General features: G+C 43.6%; 1 protein-coding gene across 4 annotated transcripts; it reads left to right on the plus strand.

The window, feature by feature from the left end:
- Positions 1 to 2,037: 2,037 nt before the first annotated feature.
- znf346 (zinc finger protein 346) lies at positions 2,038 to 5,518 on the plus strand. Of its 4 annotated transcripts, none has more exons than XM_036937481.1 (7): positions 2,038 to 2,156; positions 3,017 to 3,120; positions 3,230 to 3,325; positions 3,459 to 3,606; positions 3,823 to 4,056; positions 4,885 to 4,984; positions 5,212 to 5,518. In XM_036937481.1, exons 1-7 carry the CDS (start codon positions 2,072 to 2,074, stop codon positions 5,342 to 5,344), a joined length of 900 nt encoding a protein of 299 aa, XP_036793376.1. In that variant the 5' UTR covers positions 2,038 to 2,071; the 3' UTR covers positions 5,345 to 5,518. The 4 variants fall into 4 exon arrangements, with proteins under 4 accessions (XP_036793376.1, XP_036793375.1, XP_021479306.2 ...); XM_021623631.2 differs by having other exon boundaries at positions 2,039 to 2,156; positions 3,820 to 4,056; XM_021623633.2 differs by lacking the exon at positions 2,038 to 2,156 and adding an exon at positions 2,164 to 2,424 and having other exon boundaries at positions 3,820 to 4,056.
- The last annotated feature ends 20,906 nt before the right edge of the window (positions 5,519 to 26,424 follow it).

The raw sequence follows: 26,424 nt of genomic DNA on the forward strand, positions 1-26,424 counted from the left end.
ATTCAACAATGAGTGGTTTGGAAGGAATCAGTGGCCAACTGCAAGCATTGCAAAGCAATCACTGGCCTGCAATTCAGTGGAGTGGCTGTGTGGTCCAAAGTCTGGTTGTAAGGGCCTCTTTTCCAAGCTTAAAAGGATAAACATTCAACATTGGCCATGCTGTCAATCCAGCATGATTTCTTCCACGCTCAAAACAACTGTTAACTTGGAACTGGGAAATCTGATTTCAGTTAGTTCAAGACAAGCATTTCACATAACATCTGCTAATCACGTGTATTCTTTCAAATGTATTTCACCTTTATTTAACCAGGTAAGCCAGTTGAGAAAAAGTTCTCATTTACAACTGCGACCTGGCCAAGATAAAGCAAAGCAGTGCGACACAAATAACAACACAGAGTTACACATGGAATAAACAAACGCACAGTCAATAACACAATAGAAAAGTATATATACAGTGTGTGCAAATGAAGTAAGATTAGGGAGGTAAGGCAATAAATAGGCCATAGTGGCAAAATAAGTACAATTCAGCAAATAAACACTGGAGTGATAGATGTGCAGAAGATGAATGTGCAAGTAAAGATACTGGGGTGCAAAGGAGCAAAACAATTGAAATAAAATAAACAATATGGGGAGGAGGTAGTTGGATGGGCTATTTACAGATGGGCTATGTACAGGTGCAATGATCAGTAAGCTGCTCTGATAGCTGATGCTTAAAGTTAGTGAGGGAGATATGAGTCTCCAGCTTCAGTGATTTTTTGCAATTAGTTCCAGTCATCGTTCCAATATGTGACCAATAAAATGTTGTTTGATTTGAACTAGGAACTCGGGGAAAAAAACGAGCTCCGACTGGGAAAATACATTTTGAACGGTGATCCAACTCAAAATTGTAGGTCAGGAACTCCGGCCTCTTTCTAGAGCTACAACCTGAAGATCACTGACGTCATCATGATTCGACCTTGTTTTTTTTCAGAGTTCCCAGTTGTCTTGAAAGCACAATAAATCCAGAGAATGCCAGACTTTGATGACAAAGTTTGATGACAAAATTTGCCTACGAAGGACCGTCACGCCACCTTCCTGTTCAAGTGAGCACAGCACAAGAAGGTGAGTCCAAAAATGTATTGTATGCTGCTGCATAAATTATGTAATATGTCAGGGGGATATGCGTACTGTAGTTAATAAAGTGTACTAGGTGTATGTTGTGTAGTAAGCTGTTCGTAGCCCATGTGCTCCACCCTAATAAGTTGGTCTATTTTCCCTTCTTAATTTTGCCTACTGTTCTGATTTGGTGGTGCACATGTAGCCTATAACCTGTTTTAGAGAAATTTAATCATTGAATATTGTAAGAGCTTTCATTGTCTGCTTATTTGCCACCTTTATTTATCATACGGTTCTGACTTGGTGTACAGGGAGAGCACTGTAAGAACAGCCCATGTTCTGAATTCTGTCGCTGTACATTTCAGAAGTGCTGAACAAATTGTTATATTGACTACGTTTGTCCTAGCTCGCTCATTAATGTCTTAAAATTATGGATTGCCTTTTATCCGCTTGTCGTCCCCTTATGCCATAGTTTGTACATATCAATTGTCAGTACAAACTACATTTGTTTAAGCAAGTCAGCCATATCAGCTATGTTTTTTTAAGGCAGTAAATGAGGTGGAATTAACTGTTTCGCTGCCAGACAAGACTCCGCTGATAGAAAGATGTAGCAGTGGTAAGGTGTTGGAACTGGTACTGGGACAGATGTAGCAGTGGTAAGGTGTTGGGACTGGTATTGGGACAGCTTTATGTAGGCCCTAACAGATTGTGGGCACCGTTTGTCACTGTTATAGTGCAATTAATGTATTGTTTAGTGTTGTGTAGTGGCTTTGCTGGCATGCATTCCAAATATTTTTGTTTCTTTGCCCCACCAATATTTAAAATGCAAAAATCGCCACTGTTTGTATTTTTTACGTTTCCCTTTTTGTATCAGAAAGCGAAATGGATTTATACTATAGTTCAGTTGGGGGCGGTAATGCAACATATTGGATGCCAACTGCCGTTAAACTTCACCAAAGAAGAAGAACAATTACGCATGTACTCGCTGCTGCCGAAAGAAAACATGGCGCTCGAGGAACCTAATGGAGATTTTCCATATTTACCTTCAGGGGCGGTGGAGGGTAAACTCGCGTTATCCTATGCTCAATATCATTGACATCCACTTTGGTCTAGTATGGTTTATTTATTATTGCTGTGAGCAGAGCATAAACAATCAACGCTAGCTTTCAAGTAATACATTACCACTATGCTTGCTAACGGTAGCTATTTAGCCATTTGAGATTCAAGCTCCAAGGTCGATGCAAGGCATTAGTGAAGGAGTAATGTTTGTTAGTAGATGGCTTGCTATTTTCAAAGCCACCTTGGCCTTCTGAAGACTGCCTTTTATATGTGTGTACCTTTCGTCTTCTGTGTCTTTTTAAGTACATTTGCTAAATCAGTAGCTAGCTAGTAGCCGAGTTGTTCTCGTGCAGCTAGCAGACACGAGATCCACATAGCACGTTGGGAGCGATGAAACATCTGAAGTCCATTCATTTTCAGTGAAGTGGGCGGGAGGGCCTTTGGGCGATGTGAGCATGGGCAAGGGACGTGAACAGGGCGGACCAAAGTTGGGGAAAGCTGAACTTAATGCAAATACTCCGCGACATCGCGTTATTGACCAATCGAAGCTCACTATTAGTTTCCAGACCCTATTGGATTGGCTGTTGATACCTTCCACTTCCTAGTCTGTTTGCTCGCACCAACATCAGGTTGATGCAAGCCATCCGAATTTACAAGTTAAAAGAATCTCGGCCATAAGTGTTAAAAGCTAAGTGTACTAGCTAGCTACAACTATGCATAAAGCAATACTATACCTTAGCTGTGAGCTCATCACAGGCCATAGAGCATCATAGATAATGATATACCACCGATGGATAGATCTATATGAGTTGGTGATTCTGTGTTTTCTGTTTAATTAACACTAACATCCATTATTTTTCAGTAAACAGGATGATAAAGGAGAATGGTGACCTGTTTTCTGATGCCCTGTGCAAAGTCTGCAGTGCTGTCCTGAATTCTGACTCACAGAAACTTGCACATTATCAGGTCAGTGATCCCACTTGATTTTGACTCTTGTATGGTTGTTTTCTCAACCAGTATACAGAGCAGCAGCTGATGTTTTCATTATTTCGTTCTGTTTTCGCATTCTTTTCAGAGCAAAAAGCATGCCAACAAAGTCAGGCGCTACATGAGCATCCACAAAGAAGAGGAGCCCACCATCAAAAGGTTCAAGTTGCCTTCGGGAGACAGCGTAAGTTATTTCTCAGCTAGAAAATGTTTTATCCAGCACTTCTCTTCCCAGTAGAGACAGTGTTCATGGATAGAGCTCCCTTAACCTTTTGTCTTCTTCACGGTTGCTGCCCCCCCCCCCCCCCCATATTCAGGCCAACAGTAATGAAGAGACGGACCGCTCCAAAGCCTGTCTTATATGTAATATGACATTTTCCTCTCCGGTGGTGGCTGAGTCCCACTACCAGGGCAAGGTGCACACCAAGAACCTGAGACTGAAGACTTTTGGCCACCAGCCCCCAGGTAAGAGGTTGCCCACATGGATTGTATGGACATATGGAATAAGCCTGTTTTAAATTTTCCACCCCATCTGCACACATTCTTTTTCTCCTACTGTGTTATTCCTTCATCTCACATGCCTGTATTTTCCAAATGTGCAAAAATATTACGTAAACTCCTTCCTGTCTGATTAATGTGTCATATCCTGCCTTCTATATCTGCCTTCTACCTCTCCAGTAGCACTACCTCAGGCCTTGGCCCCAGTAGTGAAGAAGAAGAAGACTCAGTTAGAAGAGGCGAGCAACGTGGCATCATCAGGCCCGGCCGAGGACGACCAGGACCACTTCTGTTCCATCTGCCACGCCTCATTCAACAACCCCCTCATGGCCAAGCAGCACTACGAAGGCAAGAAGCATAAAAAACAGCTGACCCAGCAGAAGCTGATGGAGACCTATGGGCCGTCCACAGCACCAGGTAGGACCTGGCCTCTAAAGCTTCTCACGTTCTGTTCAAAAGCCTGGGGAAGTTCTCCTCAGGAAGACGATCAAAAGGGTTGGAGTCTAGATGGAAATATTTGTATATATTTCACATGGGTATAGAGCTCCAAATAGAGGTGGTATTTGAGAAAATATTTCTAAGTTGCAACAAGCTACTAAAACTTTGTCCGACACAGTAAGATAATAGGCACGCATAAAACAAGGAAACACACTCCCTTGGGCAGGGTTTCCCAAACTCTGTACACGTTTGGTTTTTGCCCTAGCACCACACAGTTGATCCAAATAATCAACATGCTTTGATCATTTGAATCCGCTGTGTAATGTTTGGGCAAAAACCAAAACATGCACCCGTTGGGGTCCCGAGGACCGAGTTTGGGAAATGCTACCCTAAGGGAAACCTAATTTATAAGAGCCAATCAAATGTGAGCATTAACAGCCAGCACTCTCATTGAAAAGCAAAATAAATCCAATACTGAAGTTCTCCAGACCTCTAATAGACAAGACGAGATTTGGAATGAGGCCCCGCAAAACTAAGACCAGACAGCCACTGACACCCAACAGCCACTGACACCCATGTGGAAAGAAAAGCACTTGATTTAGAATTTTGTGAATATGGGCATATGATTATGTACATTTTTTTTTGAGTTTCTATCAAGTGTTAATAATTGTCTCTGGAGGGTCATATACAGTAGCAGCAAGACAGTACAGGACCTTGTGTACCAATGCCGTATTGGGTCATTGCATGTTAGTGTCATGTCTAAAATGGCATTCCTTGCTAACTAGTCCCTCCTATATGTGTCTCCAGCTTCTACAGTAAAGGGCTATCCATGCACTGTGTGCAACATTGAACTCAACTCTGTGGAACAGTATCAAGCTCATATCAGCGGCTCCAAACATAAGAACCAGTATGTTTCCTTCTTGCTCATTCCCACTCTCCCATGCCCCGTGAGCCAGTAGAAACAACAACCACTGCATGCACCCACACCAACTGGAGTATACCACACCGCACGCCCAGATAACTTCTGTTTGGAGTCCAAACAGAAGTTATCGTATTCAGAAAATACCTGTTTTTTTCCCTTCATATTTTAGTCTATAACATGGCTTTGTTGTAACACGTTTTATATATTTCCAGTGTCAGAGGGAAGAAAGGGAGCAACCCAACATTTGTCAGCCCCTCTGAAAACCAGCAGTCTGAGTACCATTATACGCCTGAAGCCGAACCTGTCCAGGAGGACTGGGGCGCTTTCAACCAGGACTACGAGTGAGAGACTCCCAGTACCCCCACCTCTCTCCAACTACCACAGTTCACCAGCTACTGGTGTCCCTCAGTTAGGGCCAGGAGGATTTCCTGACCACACCACCTGACCAGGAAAAATTCTTTGTTATAGGCTACAACTAGGCCCCAGAGTTTTCCCTGTTCATGTCACATGGTCATGTAAAATCCCTGGAAAGAGAGTGTGTCCTCCCTTCTTCTCTCTGTGGTGTCGTATCTGCCTCATAGGTGAATCCTATCTATCTACTCCAGTTCTACTTCATTCTATCTGTACTCAGAGACGGTCAGTCTCCCAGTACATGTGTTGGTTGTGTTCTCAGTCGGTCAGACCAGAGAGGTATAAAGACACTTGGACATGTTGTCTATTATTCCTGTTCAAAATTTCAAATTCCGACATAATACAGTACAATGATATGACGTTGGTGTGATGGACTTGCAGTAGTGTTCTGGTTCTATTTTTATAGAACCCCCCCCCTCCCTTCTAGAGTTTTGTCCAACACCTGCAGTGGGGCAAAAAAGTATTTAGTCAGCCACCAATTGTGCAAGTTCTCCCACTTAAATTACAGGCCTCTCATCTTTTTATCATAGGTACACTTCAACTATGACAGACAAAATGAGAAAAAAATCCAGAAAATCACATTGTAGGATTTTTTTATGAATTTATTTGCAAATTATGGTGGAAAATAAGTATTTGGTCAAAAACAAAAGTTTCTCAATACTTTGTTATATACCCTTTGTTGGCAATGACAGAGGTCAAACGTTTTCTGTAAGTCTTCACAAGGTTTTCACACACTGTTGCTGTTATTTTGGCCCATTCCTCCATGCAGATCTCCTCTAGAGCAGTGATGTTTTGGGGCTGTTGCTGGGCAACACAGACTTTCAACTTCCTCCAAAGATTTTCTATGGGGTGGAGATCTGGAGACTGGCTAGGCCACTCCAGCACCTTGAAATTCTTCTTATGAAGCCACTCCTTCGTTGCTCGGGCGGTGTGTTTGGGATCATTGTCATGCTGAAAGACCCAGCCACGTTTCATCTTCAATGCCCTTGCTGATGGAAGGAGGTTTTCACTCAAAATCTCACGATACATGGCCCCATTCATTCTTTCCTTTACACGGATCAGTCGTCCTGGTCCCTTTGCAGAAAAACAGCCCCAAAGCATGATGTTTCCACCCCCATGCTTCACAGTAGGTATGGTGTTCTTTGGATGCAACTCGGCATTCTTTGTCCTCCAAACACGACGAGTTGAGTTTTTACCAAAAATTTCTATTTTGGTTTCATCTGACCATATGACATTCTCCCAATCTTCTTCTGGATCATCCAAATGGTCTCTAGCAAACTTCAGACGGGCCTGGACATGTACTGGCTTAAGCAGGGGGACACGTCTGGCACTGCATAATTTGAGTCCCTGGTGGCATAGTGTGTTACTGATGGTAGGCTTTGTTACTTTGGTCCCAGATCTCTGCATGTCATTCACTAGGTCCCCCCGTGTGGGGTGAGATCTTACGTGGAGCCCCAGATCGAGGGAGATTATCAGTGGTCTTGTATGTCTTCCATTTCCTAATAATTGCTCCCACAGTTGATTTCTTCAAACCAAGCTGCTTACCTATTGCAGATTCAGTCTTCCCAGCCTGGTGCAGGTCTACAATTTTGTTTCTGGTGTCCTTTGACAGCTCTTTGGTCTTGGCCATAGTGGAGTTTGGAGTGACTGTTTGAGGTTGTGGACAGGTGTCTTTTATACTGATAACAAGTTCAAACAGGTGCCATTAATACAGGTAACGAGTAGAGGACAGAGGAGCCTCTTAAAGAAGTTGTAACAGGTCTGTGAGAGCCAGAAATATTGCTTGTTTGTAGGTGACCAAATACTTATTTTCCACCATCATTTGCAAATAAATTAATTGAAAATCCTACAATGTGATTTTCAGGATTTTTTTTCTTCAAATTTTGTCTCTCCTAGTTGAAGTGTACCTATGATAAAAATTACAGGCCTCATCTTTTTAAGTGGGAGAACTTGCACAATTGGTGGCTGACTAAATACTTTTTTGCCCCACTGTAAATCTTTTGATCCATCTCTTTACATAATGTTTTTCTGTAACTGTCTGAGAGGAAAAACTCTCAATTACATATCCTGTAAGGAAAGTTACTTTTCTTGAACTTTTACTCGTTCTAGGTTTTTCAGCTTGCGGATAGCAACATGGAGAGTAACTTGGACTTTCTAAAAAAAATATTATATACATGTAATTTTCTGCACCCTCCAACTTCAGTGTTTGTGAGAACCTTCTAGTTTGATGTCTATTGTAAGTAAAAGACTGCCAGATGATAAGTACGTCCTATAATCGTTTTATTATATGTACATGCGTTCGTATCAATTTAAAACGGGGCTGTCACAAACTAACCATACGTTGCAGCAGATAAGCAATGTCATACTCTAACCTTACTCTGTATTAGGAATGCGCTGTCAGTACCCGGGCTTAAAATGCAATGTCATTTTGTTTTTATTCCAGTTTATTTCTGTTTTTAGTCACATGAAAAATGATATGAAGCAACTTACAATGTGAAATATGCCTTTACTAGACATCTGCTGTGGTATGTCGTAGTTGTAGAAATCATCATGTTTTACTCCATAGTTGTCCAGCTGTGCTGGTAGGGTCATGAAAGATTGTCTGAATATTGGTCAACATTCTGTCTGAGGGAGTGGTTTTTGGAATGGGATTTGACTGTGAATGTAAAGATAATCTGAGAGTGTTTCAGTGGTGATGGTGAGACTAAAATAAGCTATTTTAAAAGCTCAATGTTTGGTGTAGTAAGTGCTAAAACTTTTTATGTTTTTGCTGCATTTATTGAATGGACAAAAAATATCTACTTGGATATCGGTTGTATTAGTGAGGGATTGGATGTGCAGAATCGTCGTAGCAGTTCCGGGTGCGTTACTGACCGACAGTAAAGGATCCTAGATTTGTACTTTTTATTGTTTCAAGTGAAATACTATGTTGATCTTTAAAAGCATAAATAGATTTTGATTGGTCTTAAGATCCCATTCCCATTATTTCATTTTGTGACGAGTTGTTTGGCTATGTGAAAGTTTGTCATTTCCTAAGATTGTTTTTTTTCATCAGACATGACAAGTTGAATATCTATTACTGAATGTGTCGCCCTACCTTTTGGCTGAAGAAACGTTACATTCATTTTGGATGTAATTCATTAGAAGAGGGCTTCTAAATACATTGTAAAACAAGCAAAAATATGGCCTTTTATTTCAGACCTCATTCTTATTGTGTTGTAAGTTATCAGATTTATTTTCAATACAAACTATGTATGCCTAAAGAAGTGCTAGGGAAATGTGTATGTAGTAAAACAATGTTTTAACTAAAGTCAGATTTCCTGTATTTTTATTCATTTTACTAAATGTATTCCTCACACCCAAACATTTTGTCCGCTCTTCAAGCCCATTACTGTACATTGTCACTGGATGGCGCACTTACTCTTTTCTAGCCTGAACAATAGATACTCTGGCTCAAAATCAACGTTTATTGGTAGCATACACACATTTTCAGAAGTTTTCCCAGGTGCAGCGAAATGCTTGTTTCTAGCTCAAAAAGCACAGTAATACCTAGGAATAGTAAATACATCCCCCCTTCTAGTCATGACTAGAATACAGTATATACACACAAAGTGAGTGAAACAGTATGTAAACATTAAAGTGACCAGTTTAATGACTGTACATAGGCCAACAGTCTCTAAGGTCCAGGGTAGAGTACAGGGTGGTAGCCAGCTAGAACAGTGATTAATGTTCAGGGCAGGGTTCTGGGCATAGGTCGCCTGGTGGTGACTAACAGTCTGATGGCCTGGAGATAGAAGCTGTCTCTCGGTCCCAGCTTTGATGCACCTGTACGGTCTCCACCTTCTAGATGGTAGTGGGGTGAACAGACTGTGGATCGGGTGGCTGAGGTCCGTTGATGATCTTGGCCTTCCTGTGACATTGGGTGCTGTAGATGTCCTGGGGAGCAGGCAGTGTGCCCCCGGTGATGCGTTGGGCTGACCGCACCACCCTCTGGAGAGCCGTGTGGTTGTAGACAGTGCAATTGCCATACCAGACAATGATGCAGCCCGAAAGGATGCTCACAATGGGGCATCTGTATAAGTTTGTAAGGGTCTTGAGGGCCAAGACACATTTCTTCAGCCTCCTGAGGTTGACAAGGTGCTGTTGCGCTTTCACCACGCTGTCTGTGTGAAGGGACCCTTTCAGGTTGTCAGTGATATGTACGCAGAGGAACTTGAAGCTTTAGACCCACTCCACTTCAGCCCTGTCGATGTGGATGGGGGCGTGCTCTCTCCTATAGTCCACGATCAGCTCCTTCGTTTTTAGTTGACGTTGATGGTGAGGTTATTTTCCTGTCACCACTTCGCCAGGGCTCACCTCCCTGTAGGCTGTCTCATCGCTGTTGTACTTCATGAAGTGAGTGCTACAGGGCGATAGTCATTTAGTTCTGTTACCTTCGCTTACTTGGATACAGGTACAATGGTGGGCCGAGGCTTGCTCGGCCTAGGAAGCCTCTTGCCAGGGTTGTGCACCATACAGACAAGCAAACATCCATCGAACACAGACTCAAATTATTTCTCAAGAACAGTTAAGCTTTTCAACATGTTCTGTATTGTTATCACTATTTTATTTGTAATCACTATAATTATACACATCTGTTTGTTCATTTTATGTGGTTCTCAACTAAGATTGAACCACAAACGTCTGTATTTGGATGATGTTTTCGTTTTTTAGTTCACATTTAATTTGAGAACATCTGTGTTTTCTTATGATTGACTGTTGAGGTGTGTGTGTAGAGCTTATTCTAAAATGGGTCATTTTATTTGAGTGAAGTACACATTGATCAAACGGGGAGGAAAGTTATTAGCTGACACACAAAGGCTGCTTTTGACACGTTTCTCTCCCTGTGTCTATTCAGGACATTGCTCCTGCACCACTGCACCATAGAGGTCAATGAGCTTGATTTGGCAAAGGTACAAGTTCCATTCATAAAGTGTGTGTGTGTGAGCGTAGGAGGTAGAGGGTTCAGTCTTTTCATTGATAGCATCTATTTACTCGAATGGGGAGGTGTCTGGGTCCTCCATTCATAGAGCCAGGCCCTACTAGGCATCCGTTGGAGGCGCCAAGGTTTATAAACACTGCAGCCACACGTAGGCCAGCTCACGTCTGGAGCAGGCCAAGCACACAGCACCCTGTTGTGGAGCAGAAGATAGGATAGCAATGCTGTATCGTGAAACTTTTTCCATAAACATTCACAGGCTGCCTAGTGTGTTTACCCTCGTGCTGTCATTGTGTGTAACTGTGCAGGCTGCCTGATGTTGTCAGGAGGGGAAACGGCCATAACACAACCAGACAGGAGGATTCATCTTGGTTAGGATGAATGGGCTGCTCTTTGTTTGGAACGAGATATTCAAGCCAGCACTAACACGATAGCATCCCAAAATATACCGTTGAAATGAACAATAATCCAAATAAACCATGGTACCTTGTCATATACTTTAGAGATACTGAATTGTGAAGTTTGGAGGTTGCCAAAATGTATTTTTCAGTGTCACATACTATATATTGTAGTCTGAGCAACTGTGCCGCTATCCTTATATCGTTCTGGGCCAATATTCATAAGAGTAGGACTGCTGATCTAGGTGTTGTGTTGAAAGAAACATACTTTGTTCTTTATAAACTGTTTGGGTTTATTAGCCACAACTCTAACATCTTCACATTCGTGAGCTAGCATAACAAGGTTTAGCCAAAGTACGGTGGCCCTTCAGGATAACAATACAGTGAGTCAAAAGGAGCACACAACAAACTCACAGGGTACGCTATACAGCGGACATAACATTTACCCCCATCCTCCCAAAGTCTATGCATGAAAGATAGTGTCCTGAAAAAGAACAGGAATACAACTTTCCCGAAGCGGATCCTCTGTTTGGATGACCACCCAGGACAATGGATATAATCCCAGAAGCCGACCCAAAACAACGCGCCGCAGAAGGGACAGACGGAGCTGCTTCCTGGTCAGGCTCCGTAGACGTGCACATCACCCACTACTCCCAAGTATACTACTCGCCAATGTCCAGTCTCTTGACAACAAGGTAGAGGAAATTCGTGCAAGGGTTGCCTTCCAGAGAGACATCAGAGACTGTAACATTCTCTGTTTCACGGAAACGTGACTCTCGGGATATGTTGTCGGAGTCAGTTCAGCCACCGGGCTTCTCCATGCATCGTGCCGACAAAGATAAACACCTCTCTGGGAAAAGGAAGGGCGGGGGTGTATGCTTCATGATTAATGACTTATGGTGTAATCATAACAACATACAGGAACTCAAGTCCTTCTGCTCACCCGACCAAGAATTCATTACAATCAAATTCCGTCCACATTACCTCCCAAGAGAATTCTCGTCAGTTATCGTCACAGCTGTGTACATTTCCCCTCAAGCAGACACCAAGATGACCCTCAAGGAACTTTACTCTATGTAAACTGGAAACCATATATCCTAAGGCTATAATTTTAACAAAGCAAATTTGAGAACAAGGCTACCTGTCACGCCCTGACCTTAGAGAGCCTTTTTATTCCTCTATTTGGTTAAGTCAGAGTGTGATTTGGGTGGGCATTCTAATTTTTCTATTTCTTTGTTGGCCGGGTATGGTTCCAGAGGCAGCTGTCTATCGTTGTCTCTGATTGGGGATCATACTTAGGTAGCCTTTTTCCACCTTTAGTTTGTGGGATCTTGTTTTTGTGTAGTGCCTGTGAGCACTCCAGTCATTATGTCTCGTTTGCTGTTTATTGTTTTTGTTGGTGAGTTTCATTTTAATAAACATGTGGAACTCTATGCATGCTGTGCCTTGGTCCGCTCATTTCAACGAACGTGACACTACCTAAATTCTATCAGCATATTGATTGCACTACGAGTGGGGGTAATACACTTGATCACTGCTACTTTAACTTCCTCGATGCATGCAAAGCCCTCCCTTCGGCAAATCCAACTATCTTGCTCCTACCGTCTTATAGGCAGAAACTAAAACAGGATGTACCAGTGACTAGAACCATTCAACGCTGGGTCAAGATGGTTTTGATCACGCGGACTGGGACAGGTTCCGGTCAGCCTCAAAGAACAACATTAATCTATTCGCTGACTCTGTGAGTGAGTTTATAAAGAAGTGCATTGGAGATATTGTACCATCTGTGACTATTATAACCTACCCTAACCAGAAACTGTGGATAGATGGCGGCATTCGCGCAAAGCTGAAAGCGCAAACCACCGCATTTAACCATGGAAAGAGGTCTGGGAATATGGCTGAATATAGACATTGTAGTTATTCCCTCCGCAAGGCAATCAACAAGTGAAATGATGATACAGGGAAAAAGTGGAGTCGCAATTCAACGGCTCAGACACGAGACGTATATAGCAGGGTCTACAGGAAATCACGGACGCCAAAAAGAAAACCATCCCCGTCACGGATGCCAACGTCACGCTTCCAGACAAATTAAACACCTTCTTTGCCCACTTTGAGGATAATACAGTGCCACCGTTGCTGCCCGCTAACAAGGACTGCGCCCCCTCCCTCTTATTCTCCTTGGCCGACATGATTAAAACATTTAAACATGTTAACCCTCGCAAGGCTGCTGGCACAGATGGCATCCCTAGCCTCATCCTCAGAGCATGCGCAGACCAGCTGGCTGGTGTGTTTAAGGATATATTCTATCTCTCCCTATCTCAGTCTGCTGTCCCCAAAGCTTCAAGATGGCCATCATTGTTCCTGTACCCAAGGTGGCAAAGATAACTGAACTAAATGACTCCAGCCCTGTAGCACTCACTTCTGTCATCATGAAGTGCTTTAAAAGACTAATCAAGGATCATATCAGCTCCACCTTACCGACCACCCTAGACCCATTTCAGTTTGCATACTGCCCCAACAGGTCCACAGACGACGTAATAGACTTTCTGATGGGCCACCCCCAGGTGGTGAAGGTAGGAAACAACATCTCCACTTCGCTGACCCTCAACAATGGGGACCCACAAGGGTGCTTGCTCAGCCCCCTCCTGTACTCCCTGTTCACCCACGACTGCGTGGCCATGCACGCCTCCAACTCAATCATCAAGTTTGCAGACGACACAACAGTACTGTGCTTGATTACCAACAACGACGAGACAGCCTACAGGGAGGAGGGGAGGGCACTTGGATTGTGGTGTCAGGAAAGCAACCTCTTACTCAAAATCAACAAACCAAAGGAGATGATCGTGGACTTCAGGAAACAGCAGAGGGAGCACCCCCCTATCCACATGGAAGGGACAGCAGTGGAGAAGGTGGAAAGTTTTAAGTTCCTCGGCGTACACATCACAGACAACTGAAACGGTCCACCCACACAGACAGTGTGGTGAAGAAGGCACAACAGCGCCTCTTCAACCTCAGGAGGCTGAAGAAATTTGGCTTGTCACCCAAAACCCTGACAAACTTTTACAGATGCACAATCGAGAGCATTCTGTCGGGCTGTATCACAGCCTGGTACGGCAACTGCACCGCCCTGAACCGCAAGGCTTTCCAGAGGGTGGTGCGTTCTGCACAACACATCACCGGGGGGCAAACTACCTGTCCTCCATGACACCTACAGCACCCGATGTCACAGGAAGGCCAAAAAGATCATCAAGGACAACAACCACCCGAGCCACTGCCTGTTCACACTGCTACCATCCAGAAGGTGAGGTCAGTACAGGTGCATCAAAGCTTGGGCCGAAAGACTGAAAAACAGCTTCTATCTCAAGGCCATCAGACTGCAAACAGCAATTATTAACTCGGAGAGGCTGCTGCCTACATTGAGACCCAGTCACTGGCCACTTTAATAAATTGATCACTAGTCACTTTAAACAATGGCACTTTGATAATGTTTACATATCTTACATTACTCATATCCTTGTTCTTCATGATGCTCTCTGTGCTTTTAACGGACCTCTGAGACTATCACAGTGCAGGTGCATTTATACGGAGACTTGATTACACACAGGTGGATTGCATTTATCATCATTAGTCTTTTAGGTCAACATTGGATCATTCAGAGATCCTCACTGAACTTCTGGAGAGAGTTTGCTGCACTGAAAGTAAAGGGGCTGAATAATTTTGCACGCCCAATTTTTCAGTTTTTGATTTGTTAAAAAAGTTTGAAATATCCAATAAATGTCGTTCCACTTCATGATTGTGTCCCACTTGTTGTTGATTCTTCACAAAAAAAATACAGTTTTATATCTTTATGTTTGAAGCCTGAAATGTGGCAAAAGGTCGCAAAGTTCAAGGGGGCCGAATACTTTCGCAAGGCACTGTACAACTCTTACGTCCTCATGCTCGTGAGCTAGCATAACAACTCTGTTTAGAGAAAGTACAGTGTCCCTTCAGGATATACGTTGAGTCAAAAGGAACACACAAACTCACAGGGTAGGCTATATAGTGAACATAACACTAGGATGAGTTAGTCTTATCACATTTTAATAATTCAAGAGAGAACATTTAGAGATTTGCTGGTTTCTGATCAACAAGCTTTTGTTGTGCAAGAAAGGATATCTGGACTCTGATTTGAAATCTAGTCCTTTCGGCCATTGGGAGAGTTTCTGCTTAACATGGCTTGCAATCACTCATGCAGCAATAACACTCAAAAGAACAGGATGAACCTCAAAATCCTATAGAAGCAACTTGAGATCTTTAAAATGTTCTCCATAATAAGATTAGTGAGATAATAAGGTTTGTAAATGAAAAAGAGACCCAAAATGTCCAGGTTTATTGAGTAAGGAGAGGATTGCCTTACTCGGCCCGGTACACCTGTTTGGGGGTCGGGATTGGGGTGTGGGGAAGGAGAGGACGCATATGCCTACATACTCTCAGCCTGTCCTGTATTACCCTCATTGCATGGAGACCATATAATTACAGATCAGATATACAGAAGCTCTGATGAAATTGTGCAATTAGGCTACTAAAACCTCAGACAACTTCCAGGCAGGTGACTTTGTGAAACCAGGCCATTACCTGGGCTGGGTCTCTTGGACTGTGGACTGGGAGCCAGGCGGTCTGGGATGTCATGGCCTGGGGCTGATGGTGGTGGGGTGTGACGAGTTACAGAATAGGTAGCTACTACCCTAAACATAACCACCATTAGCATTTTCTCTCATTAGCTTTTGACTTTGCTATGATTTCAGAGAGCCAAATACATTTAAACTCAGTTCTTCACAATTCCTGACATTTAATCCTAGTAAAAATTCCCTGTCTTAGGTCAGTGAGGATCACCACTTTATTTTAAGAATGTGAAATGTCAGAATAATAGTAGAGAGAATTATTTATTTCAGCTTTCATTTATTTCATCACATTCCCAGTGGTTCAGAAGTTTACATACACTCAATTAGTATTTGGTAGCATTGCCTTTAAATTGTTTATTTGGGTCAAACGTTTTGGGTAGCCTTCCACAAACTTCCCAGAATAAGTTGGGTGAATTTTGGCCCAGGTTCTTGGGAAGCTGGGGTGGATTGGGGAGAAATGCTTCTGGTAGCGGGGTAATTGACAGTCTGGGAGGCAGCCCTCCACTACAGTAACCCTCCCAGACTGTCAATTACCCCGCTACCAGCAGCATTTCTCCCCAATCCACGCCAGCTTCCCAAGAACCCCACTTACCTTCTCCGGGGTGCTACGCTGGAGGTCCCGGAACCTGCCGGGCGTCTGCGGAATTGCTACAGCAATGTGTTGAAGGCATGGTCCTGGCGTTTAGCCAAGGTTTTGAATCCTTCCATAAGACCTTGAAGTAACTCCTTGTGTCTTCCAATGGTGGCTCCCTGGGAGGAGACGACGTTGCGTAACTGGTCCGAGTCTGCTGGGTCAGTCATGGCCAGTTCGTACTATCACGACTCAGGATATGACCCAGATGCAGACACGGGAGGAGGATAGTACAGTTCTCAGATGATTTATTATAAACACAGGGCAGGCAGAGGTTCGTAATCAGGTCAGTCAGGCAGGTACAGGGTCAGGGTAGACAGAATGGTCAGAACCGGGAAAAACTAGGAAACAGAACTAGTGAAACAGGAAGGAGGGAAAGAACGCTGGTAAGACCTGACAAGACAAGACGAACTGACAACAGACAAACAGAGAACACAAGTATAAATACACAGGGGATAATGGGGAAGATGAACGACACCTGGAGGGGGTGAAGACACGCACAAAGACAGGTGAAGCAGATCAGGGTGTGACAAAATTCCTTGGCCTACTTAGCCTAAACAAGAGTTTATTTGTGAATGTCTGTATATTTGATACCCAATGAAGGGAATTGTGACAGATTTACTTTCAATTTGCTCACCTTACTATTTTAACATGAATACTATCAAGAACGCTCTTGTCATTTCATTGTAGAACTAAAACCACATGTTGCTCAACTATTATAACATTAAATCCGATTTTACCCTTATAGACTTGTGGTTCAAATGACACTCATTAGTCAATAATGGGTAAATTATTTTCAGTTAGGCTCTACTTAGGGACTTAAAATGAACTGGATACATTTCCATCAAAAACTGGCACACCCTGGTCTATTGGAATTCAGTATATAGCATACAGGACAATAAATAAAAACAGGAAAGAGGAGGTCAAAACACTCAGAACCACTCCAGTACTGCTGTCAGAAGTGGGTGTGCGTGCAGTGTCCATGTCCAGGATATGGGTTGGGGGAGCTTTTAAATCTTATTTAACCTTAAACCTCCCTTGAATGCACATGACCTGAGTGAGAAAGTTTGCGTGTGTGTGTGCATGCTCTCATGCGTGCATGTATGTGTTTGTTGAGGCTGGCTGAGGGAGGGTGTTGGTGAGGACCTCATTCACACTGTTTTGTCTGTGGGGGGTCGTTTTCTGAAAATGGAGACATCCGGAGGCCCTGTGCATTGTGTTGTGAAGAGGGCACGACAACACAGATTCCCCCTCAGGAGGCTGAAATGATTTGGCATGGGTCCTCAGATCCTCGAAAAGTTCTACAGCTGCACCATCGAGAGCATCCTGAATGGTTGCGTCACCGCTTGGTGTGGCAACTGCTCGGCATCCAACCGCAAGGCACTACAGAGGGCAGTGTGTACAGTCCAGTACATTACTGGGGCCAAGCTTCCTGCCATCCAGGACCTCTATACCAGGTGTAGTCAGAGGAAGGCCCTAAAAATGGTCAAAGAATCCAGCCACCCAAATCATAGACTATTTTCTCTACTACCGCATGGCAAACAGTACCAGAGCGCCAAGTCTGGCAACAAAATGCTCCTTAACAGCTTCTACATTATTTTATTTTATTTTATTTGCAGTGTTTGAGCAAGGAACAAAACCAAGGGTCTTTCTTCTCCCAGGAGTTGGCTGTTGGAGTGGGAGATACAGGTGTCAGGGAGGCAATCTCTATGGAAATTAGCTCTGGGCTTGGGGGGTGAAACACAATTTGGTTGTATTTCACGGATGAGCTCCCCTTGTTTGGCATTGAGGGCTGAACTTGGAGCTCACAGAAGGACATGACTGAGGGAGAGTTTAGACTAGGTAATGAAACCATGCTTAGGAGGATAAGGGAAAGTGAGTTATTTTGTTGCCCGTATGTTTTTCACCCCACGTGAGTCGGATTTGGGTCTTGCAACCAGAGCTTGGGGGATTTTGCAATTTCGGTCTGTTTTATGTCTTGTCTTCCAATGAAAACAAAATATGAGAAACATTTTGGATTTCCTCATCAGCATATTCTTTGAAAACACTGTTGTTTTTCTTTCGACAGTGTTGTCTAAACAAAAAATTGAACATTACTATGGGCTTTAGTGTGTGTCACTAATATGCAATCTGGGGTAATATTCCTTTGGGTGCACTGATAAGAACACTGAAGGTTTTGCCCTAGAAGCTGAAGGTATTGTTTGGGCTTTGGTTAATCAAATTACATTTCAATTTAGTACAACTTAATTTATGAATCCTCTGCTCACTGTAGCTTGAATGACCGTTTACCTTCTCTCTCTTTCCTGTGATTGAGAATGGGACTGGGAATGCTGAAGGGTAATCAAATAACATTTTATTTGTCACATGCACCGAATACAACCGGTGTAGACTTTACCGGGAAATGCTTACCTTACCTTACCGTGAAATGTCTGTGGCCTGAGAAAGCTGAATGACTGATGAGAAGGGAGGAGAAAATAACAAGAGCACACTTGTGAATGATTTTCAACACCACTGTTGTTTGGACAAGGTAGCATGGGCCGGCGGATGTAGGGATGGTGGAGAGGCTGTTGTGGAGTGATAGAGTTGTTGGGATCGTGTTTACATCCTGACTGAGACTAATGTTAACACCTGTACAGCTTGGCATTCCACTGCTGCGTTGGCACATTCCCTTGTTACCGGTCCTCTGAGCTTTCAGCCAATCAGAGGGATCACAGAGGGAGGGTGGGACAAGTTGTCATCACCTCTTTCCTCTGCCACCCCTGTCTCCTATCTCGTGTCCAGTCAGTCAGTCACTCAGCTAGGGGCAATACTGGTCAGCCTGCCAGTCCAACACCTGTGTATTTTCTCAGTATTGTGTGGTCTAGGCTGTGTGAAATTTGGATGCGTTACATTTATTTTCTGTTGTGAATATTTCCCATGTACACATGTATGTAGTATATTTGGATTTGATTTGCCCCAGAGTGTTTGGTCAACCTTATATTATGCTATGAGGCTAGTTAGGCCCACTGTTGTGTTATAAGCCAAGGGATTGATTGATCCACAGGTGAAGAAGTGAGCAGAGGGTTGAGCAAGTCGCTTGTGATTAGACGCTTCATTTGATTTCACACTAATCCCTGTCAAACTTTCCCTTCACACTCGTCGCATAATGGGGGCTGGCTGCAGATATTCTGCATGTCACTCCTCCTAGCTCAGAGCGTTGCTGAGGGAATGGACCAATGGACTCCATTTCCTGGGCTCTCAGACCAGTGTAACTGTCTAGGGAGCTCAGGTTACACACCCCAGTGAAAGTTCCTCTCCAGCTCTCCTATCCCTCTGACAACCCCCTTTCCCGTTCCTCCCTCCCCTCTTCCACCCTTGCCATCCCTTCACAATCTGCAAATTCCTGCGGATTACCCCTAATTCTTCTGACAGATGGGCACACTTAATCTACCTTGGGCAGGCTGTGAATAAGTGGTACAACCTGTGAACAGGCAGCTTGGACAGCCACCTGTTAGGACCCCCTGTCACATGATGTACATGGCATGGCCACCCTATCTGGCTTAAGACTGGAGAGAGAAAACTGGCTCATCCAAATGTTTCCGCTTTCTGTTTCCTCCCTGCCTTTCGGACAGATTGCTGAGGGTGTTGAGTTAGAATAGGAGGTCTATTCTCAGAGGAAGAAATGGTTTAGAAAGGTTACAAGGGGAAAATGTCTTGGGTAAACATAATGAATTGGATTTATTTGGCACTTTTGCAAGTGCTTAAAGGGCTTTATATTGTAACTTACATTGTAACCCACCTCATTTTGGCTGCACTACGTAGGCTACATTGCAAGAGGTCTCTGCAATGAGAGGGGAGGTGGTACACAATGAAATAAAACAATCCAATCCTGTAGAGTTAACTCAAACACAATCAAGACCTTAAAACACAGATCTGTATTCAAGCTACAACATGATTTTCAAAAGGTTTTCCCCAAATCTAAAGTTTTCCACCCAAAGTCTGCGCTTCCAGATGGCTGTCGTTGTTTAACTGTGAGTGTTTTGCGTGTCCAGGGAACCAGAGATATAGTTCTGTCCTGAGCCCAGGACCCTGACCAGACAACAGGTGAGCGGTTATGGTCACAAGCACATCTCATTGATATTCTAACCTATTGCACTTTCCCAGAGCACTGCTCCCCCTGTAGACACACATTATTGCATTACAGGGCCTCTCCCCCTTGACTTTGATCGGCTGAATGCAAAGCAGATCGCAGCCGCGGAGGGCTAAACGGAATCTAATGTAACCAGCATAGCCGTGAGGAGAGAGGAGAGAGTGGGGCTCAGGACCAAAACACAATGACCTCTTTCAGGGCCTGTTGATCGGGCTTAGTATAGAGGCTTGTACAGAGCAGCAGTGAAATGAGACGCTTTCTGAATCCAACACCTCTGTTTGGCAGTCCCGAGGGCGTTTAGGAGGCACGGGTCACTGCCTTATGCCCTGAACCAGAGCAGGTCAGTCAGTGTACGTCTGATCTATGGGATAGTCCCTATATCCATGCCTGGGTCTGAGGGGCTTCTTCCTCTACATGGAAGAGCAGGTTTCTTCGTGGGTCTCTCTCTCTCTGAGGGCCAGTGAAGGATTTCTACCTTGATTTAAGTATCCTACATTTTGTGGTGCACAGCAGTACTTGAATGTGACAGAACACCATGCGAATAAGTGGTACAACATGTGAACAGGCAGCTCGGCCAGCCACTTGTTAGGACCCCCTGTCACATGATACACATGGCATGGCCACACTATCTGGCTTAAGACTGGAGAGAGAAAACTGGCTCATCCAAATGTTTCCGCTTTCTGTTTCCTCCCTGCCTTTCGGACAGATTGCTGAGGGTGTTGAGTTAGAATAGGAGGTCTATTCTCAGAGGAAGAAATGGTTTAGAAAGGTTACAAGGGGAAAATGTCTTGGGTAAACATAATGAATTGGATTTATTTGGCACTTTTGCAAGTGCTTAAAGGGCTTTATATTGTAACTTACATTGTAACCCACCTCATTGTGGCTACAATTTGAAGGCTACATTGCAAGAGGTCTGTGCAATGAGAGGGGAGGTGGTACACAATGAAATAAAATAACCAAATCATGTAGAGTTAACTCAAACACAATCAAGACCTTAAAACACACATCTTTATTTGACACATTTTCCCAATAATAATCTTAAATCTGTTTTAGAATGTAGAGAACTCACTACCTACCACACATTAGTTAATCCCCCCACCAAAAATAAGCTTTTGTGTTTAAAATAAGGTGGAATAATAGACCATGTTAGACTTTTTATCCACTGTCCTTGGGTTTAAGAAGGAAGGGATATTTTCCTCTTTGCTGCTTGTGGCTTATCCTGTTTCCCCTGCACAAAGGCAGCACTGTTGGCCACACAGCCCAACAACCCTCCCTGGCCCTCCCTGCAGTCTGCTCAGCCACCAATCGGCCGGGCTGGAGCACAAACACAGCCACCCTCCGTCCCCAGTCCCTCAATTCCGGCAAGGCTACCCCATAAGAGGCTTATGTCCACGGCAAGGGGGAGAAGGAAAATAGGAAGCAGGGGATGAATGGGTAGAAGAGGGGCAGGAAGGGGACGTGATGGGCAGGAAGGATGAGGGCATCCTCAATCGACCGTTACTCAGGAGGATCACAGGATCTTTCAGAGGGACTTTCAGAAGAAAGTCTAACGTCAGATAATGGGGTGAGAGAGAAAATTGTCCTTTTAGAGTTCCTCTAGTGACGGTAGTCAAGTGTTTAGAGCCGAAAGGCTGAAATGAAGTTTATCCGAAGCTCTGCAAAACTTATGTGAAAAAACATAACACACTAATTATTGGCAAGGAGTGCAGATTCAAAGTTCAAAGAAACACTCTACCACCATCTACCAGGTGTCATCTACAACTAGCCTCCGGCATTTTGCTTTCAAGCTTTTGATGGTTTATATAAAGAAGCCTCATAATGTTTTTTTGGGATTCAAGGCATCGCCCAAACGGCCCATGATCCTCCCCTTGTGTCTGCAGTATGAAGGGGCACCAGGATGGGTCTATTAAAGGAGGCTTTGGCCAACGAATGGAGCAAAGCAGAGCACAGCACAGTGACTGACTGGATGAATGAGTCCACACATGAATACAAGGGTATTCCACCACACAAAGGGGTACAGCTGGGGATGTCTTTGAAACTTGAGGTTAATCTGGGGGAACGCCTGGCAGCAGACGCCCCTGGAAAAAAGCTCCCCCCCCAAAAAAACAGACTTCAGAAAGTTCTGGGGGCGGCTAGGGGGGAAGGGGAGGGTTGCAATGGCAGACTGGCTGGAAGTCAGCATCAGCCCATTAACTGGTCCTGACAGCTTCCATACAAGTTAAGTACCGATGAAAAGAACTCTGTGGATGGGCTTTTCCAGGGTTGCCGTTGGGCTGCATTTTATCTCGGAGCGGACGCTTTTGAAGTGCCCACCACCACATCTCTATTTGCTTTTTTAAGTCCTGTTGTGTTTGGTGGCAGTGCTGCTGCCGCTGCAGCGGACAGTTCCAGTAACTTTCCAACACAGTTTATGAGTACACCTGATAGCTCATCCATCTCCACCAACACACACATCAAAACGACATCACCAGTGTCTGTTGTTGCTTTGCAATGGGTTTCATAGATTACCCAACCCCGATTTCTGATAAAACAAGAGTTTCATTATTTATTGTGCGACAGGGTATAACTTTTTTTGTGCTGTAAGCCAGGAAATCCTGGGTTGGCGTGCCGGCTTGGCTCCCTGTCTATTGTCTGCCCCTAGCCTCACTGGCCCCATTGATGTTCTCCATCCAGCTGTAAAATTGGGCAGAAACGAAACCCCCTCTGAAAACAAGATGTTTCCCCCCTCTGCTGGGTCAGTGCAGGCTAGAATGCGTGGGGTTGTTGGACGGAAATAAAAAAAACATGCCATGTTTGCGTCCTGCCTCTTCCTTCACTATCCCTATTCTTCCTGCCGGGAGCTTTTGACTTCCTGGTGCATTTCCCCAGTCCACCACAGAACATTCTGCAGCGTTTAACAAGACCAGTTTAGCATAAACGTTGCTGCACGCAGCCTGTCAGCATCCGAGACATTTCCTCAGGAAGGGATTTTCTGCATTATCAGTACCTCACACAACTCCGAAACGAATCACAAGGGGAGATAGAGAGAAAGAATTAGTAAATTACAGGAACATTTGATCTTTTGTGTAATAGTAACTAATCACAGTTGTGTAATAGTAACTAATCGCAGTTGTGTAATAGTAACTAATCACAGTTGTGTAATAGTAACTAATCACAGTTGTGTAATAGTAACTAATCACAGTTGTGTAATAGTAACTAATCACAGTTGTGTAATAATAATGGGTGAAAGGGGCCTGGAATGCTTCCGTCTTTGGCTGGAATGAATTTACTAATACGTTGCCCAACACAGTGGGGTGCCACTCATAGGCACGCATTCTCAACCACATTTTAAGACGAAAACAAGTACAAAGAAAACATTAGGAATGGTAATCAAAACGCAATCTATCTTGTTACAGCATTTTCTGACTATCTAAACTCTTACTCCAGAAGTGTGTCTGGAACCAAGGCAGCACCGAGGTCCTGTTTAGATGCTACAGATGCCAAGAGTTGAGAGGAAACAGATTGAGCTGGTCCAAGAACATACTTGGTTTGTAATTTACTCTCTTGCGGATTTCGAAATACCGGATAGATTTGAATAATACAGACTCTGGAGCCAGATTTAATTAACACATTTATCATATCAGAATATCAGGCTTGTTTTTTCACAGAGAGTTTTTGGACTATTTTATTTCTGTCATAAATGTAATGTTTCATTTTTCGAACCTGGCCTTGACTTGACCACAACACATAATTATTTATGACCATAGAATTCATCAGCGCTATGGAAGAATGTCCGTTTGTAGAAGGCCTTAGACACTAATAAGGTTACAGTTCTACAATACATTTACTTCTGTAGTAGTTATGATATGTAGACTAAGAAACAAATTTAAACACCAAATGTGAGCATGGTAAATCTTTGTCAGTCTTTTGTCATCAGTTTTTTCCAAGTCAGTCAGTGTTGATTGTGAGATGCTACGGGGAAGTGACCTCGTCATATGCACCAGTTCCCTCAGGGAGCCTCTGTCCTCTGCTCCATTGTGAGGGCTCCTGGTGGGCTCATCTGAGTCAGTGGGGTACTTCCTGCTCACCGCTACGCCTCCAGTCACAGTGTGGGGGCATTGTAACTACAGGCCTCTCATCGGCCCATGTGGTCTGATTTGGCCACCTAGGAAGTGCACCTTTAAAGTGCGTACCTTTGCCTCTCCTTTTTGAGAAGCGAAGGTCATTCACTTTACTTTGAGGATGTGCTTAAATGCAAAAGCATTTGTCATATTGTGCATTATAGAGAATAATACAGCTTTTTAACTCCTATTTAACAATTTCCTACCATCGCAAAGTGAGGTCAAGGTTCTCCAGTTCCACTGACATGACCTCCTGAAATGGCTTCTGGGGACAAGTAGCCTTTGTGGCTATTGGTGTTCAAGTGTCATGGGTGATAATGGGTCACCACTTGCCTGACACACCTTATCTTCCATCCCTGCGATGAAGGACAAACGACCACACTCAGGTTGTGCTGGTCCTGTATGGGTCCTGTATTTTCCAATATGGGTCCTGTATGTTCCTCTATATTGGTCCTATATGGTTCTTGCTTGATTCACACTATAGGGCTGACCCGAATCATACTGTGCCGGCTCTGATTTTATTTTCACATAGTTATTCTTGCACAGTTTCAGCAGTTCCAACAATTAAGGTAACCAGGCCAGTACGGAGTGAATCAGGCTATACTTATGGGTCTTGTGTGAATCCTGTATCTATGGGTCTTGTATGTATGGGTATCTATGGGTCTTGTATAGGTCGTGTAAGTATGGGTCCTGTATGTATGGATCTTGTGTGGATCCTATATCTATGGGTCTTGTATGTATGGGTATTTTATGCATCCTGTATGAATGGGTCCTGTATATATGGGTCTTGTATGTATGGGTCTTGTATCTATGGGTCTTTTATGGGTCCTGTATCTATGGATCCTGTATCTATGGGTATTGTATGGGTCATGTATGTATGGGTCCTGTATGTATGGGTCCTGTATCTATGGGTCTTGTATGTATGGGTCCTGTATGTATGGGTCCTGTATCTATGGGTCTTGTATGGGTCCTGTATGTATGGGTCTTTTATGGGTCCTGTATGTATGGGTCCTGTATATATGGGTCTTGTATGGGTTCATGTATGTATGGGTCTTGTATGTATGATTCAATTGAGATTTTGTGTCACTGGCCTACACATAATGTCAAAGTAGAATTTGCTTAGAATTAAAAATGAAAAGCTGAAATGTCTTGAGTCAATAATTATTCAACCCCTGTGTTATGGCATGCCTAAATAAGTTCAGGGGTAACATTTTTATTAACAAGTTACATAATGAGTTGCATGGACTCACTCTGTGTGCAATAATAGTGTTTAACATGATTTTTGAATGACTATCTCATCTTTGTACCCCACACTACAACTATCTGTAAGGTCCCTCAGTCGAGCAGGTAATTTCAAACACAGATTCAACCACAAAGACCAGGGAGGTTTACCAATGCCTCACAAAGAAGGGCACCTATTGGTAGATGGGTAAAAAGAAAAAGTACACATTCAATATCCCTTTGAGCATGGTGAATTGCGTACAGCCCAGTACATCACTGGGGCCAAGCTTCCTGCCATCCAGGACTTATATAATAGGAGGTGTCAGAGGAAAGCCCATAAAATTGTCAGAGACTCCAGTCACCCAAGTCATAGACTGTTTTCTCTGCTACCGTATGGCAAGCGGTACTGGAGCGCCAAGTCTAGGACCAAAAGGCTCCTTAACACCTTCTACGCAAAAGCCATAAGACTGCTGAACAATTAATCAAATGGACACCGGACTATTTACATTGACCCCCCCCCCCCCCATTTGTTTTGTACACTGCTGCTACTCGTTGTTTATTATCTATGTATAGTCAATTCACCCCTACCTACATGTATAAATTACCTCAACTAACCCTCACCCCCACACTGGCTCGGTACCGGTAACCCCTGTATATAGAGTCGTTATTGTGCTACTTTTTATTTTATTTTTATTTTTTAGTTTAGTTTAGTTTATTTGGTAAATATTTTCTTAACTCTTTTTTAACTGCACTGTTGGTTAAGAGCTTGGAAGTAAGCATTTCCCGGTAAGCCCCACTTGTTGTATTCGGCGCATGTGAGAAATAAAGTTTGATTTTAAGTTATTATTTACACTTTGGATAGTGTATCTATACACCCAGTCACTACAAAGACACAG

This window comes from Oncorhynchus mykiss, chromosome 12 (assembly GCF_013265735.2).
Source record: "Oncorhynchus mykiss isolate Arlee chromosome 12, USDA_OmykA_1.1, whole genome shotgun sequence".
NCBI lineage: Eukaryota > Metazoa > Chordata > Actinopteri > Salmoniformes > Salmonidae > Oncorhynchus > Oncorhynchus mykiss.

Excerpts from the sequence above, each read along its gene's own strand:
- znf346 (XM_036937480.1), top strand. The coding sequence starts at position 2,072 with ATGTACTCGCTGCTGCCGAAAGAAAACATGGCGCTCGAGGAACCTAAT. Across the intron at positions 2,157-3,016 it reads ACCTTCAGGGGCGGTGGAGG|TAAACAGGATGATAAAGGAG; the intron begins GTAAACTCGCGT and ends ATTATTTTTCAG. Across the intron at positions 4,057-5,211 it reads TGGGCCGTCCACAGCACCAG|TGTCAGAGGGAAGAAAGGGA; the intron begins GTAGGACCTGGC and ends ATATATTTCCAG.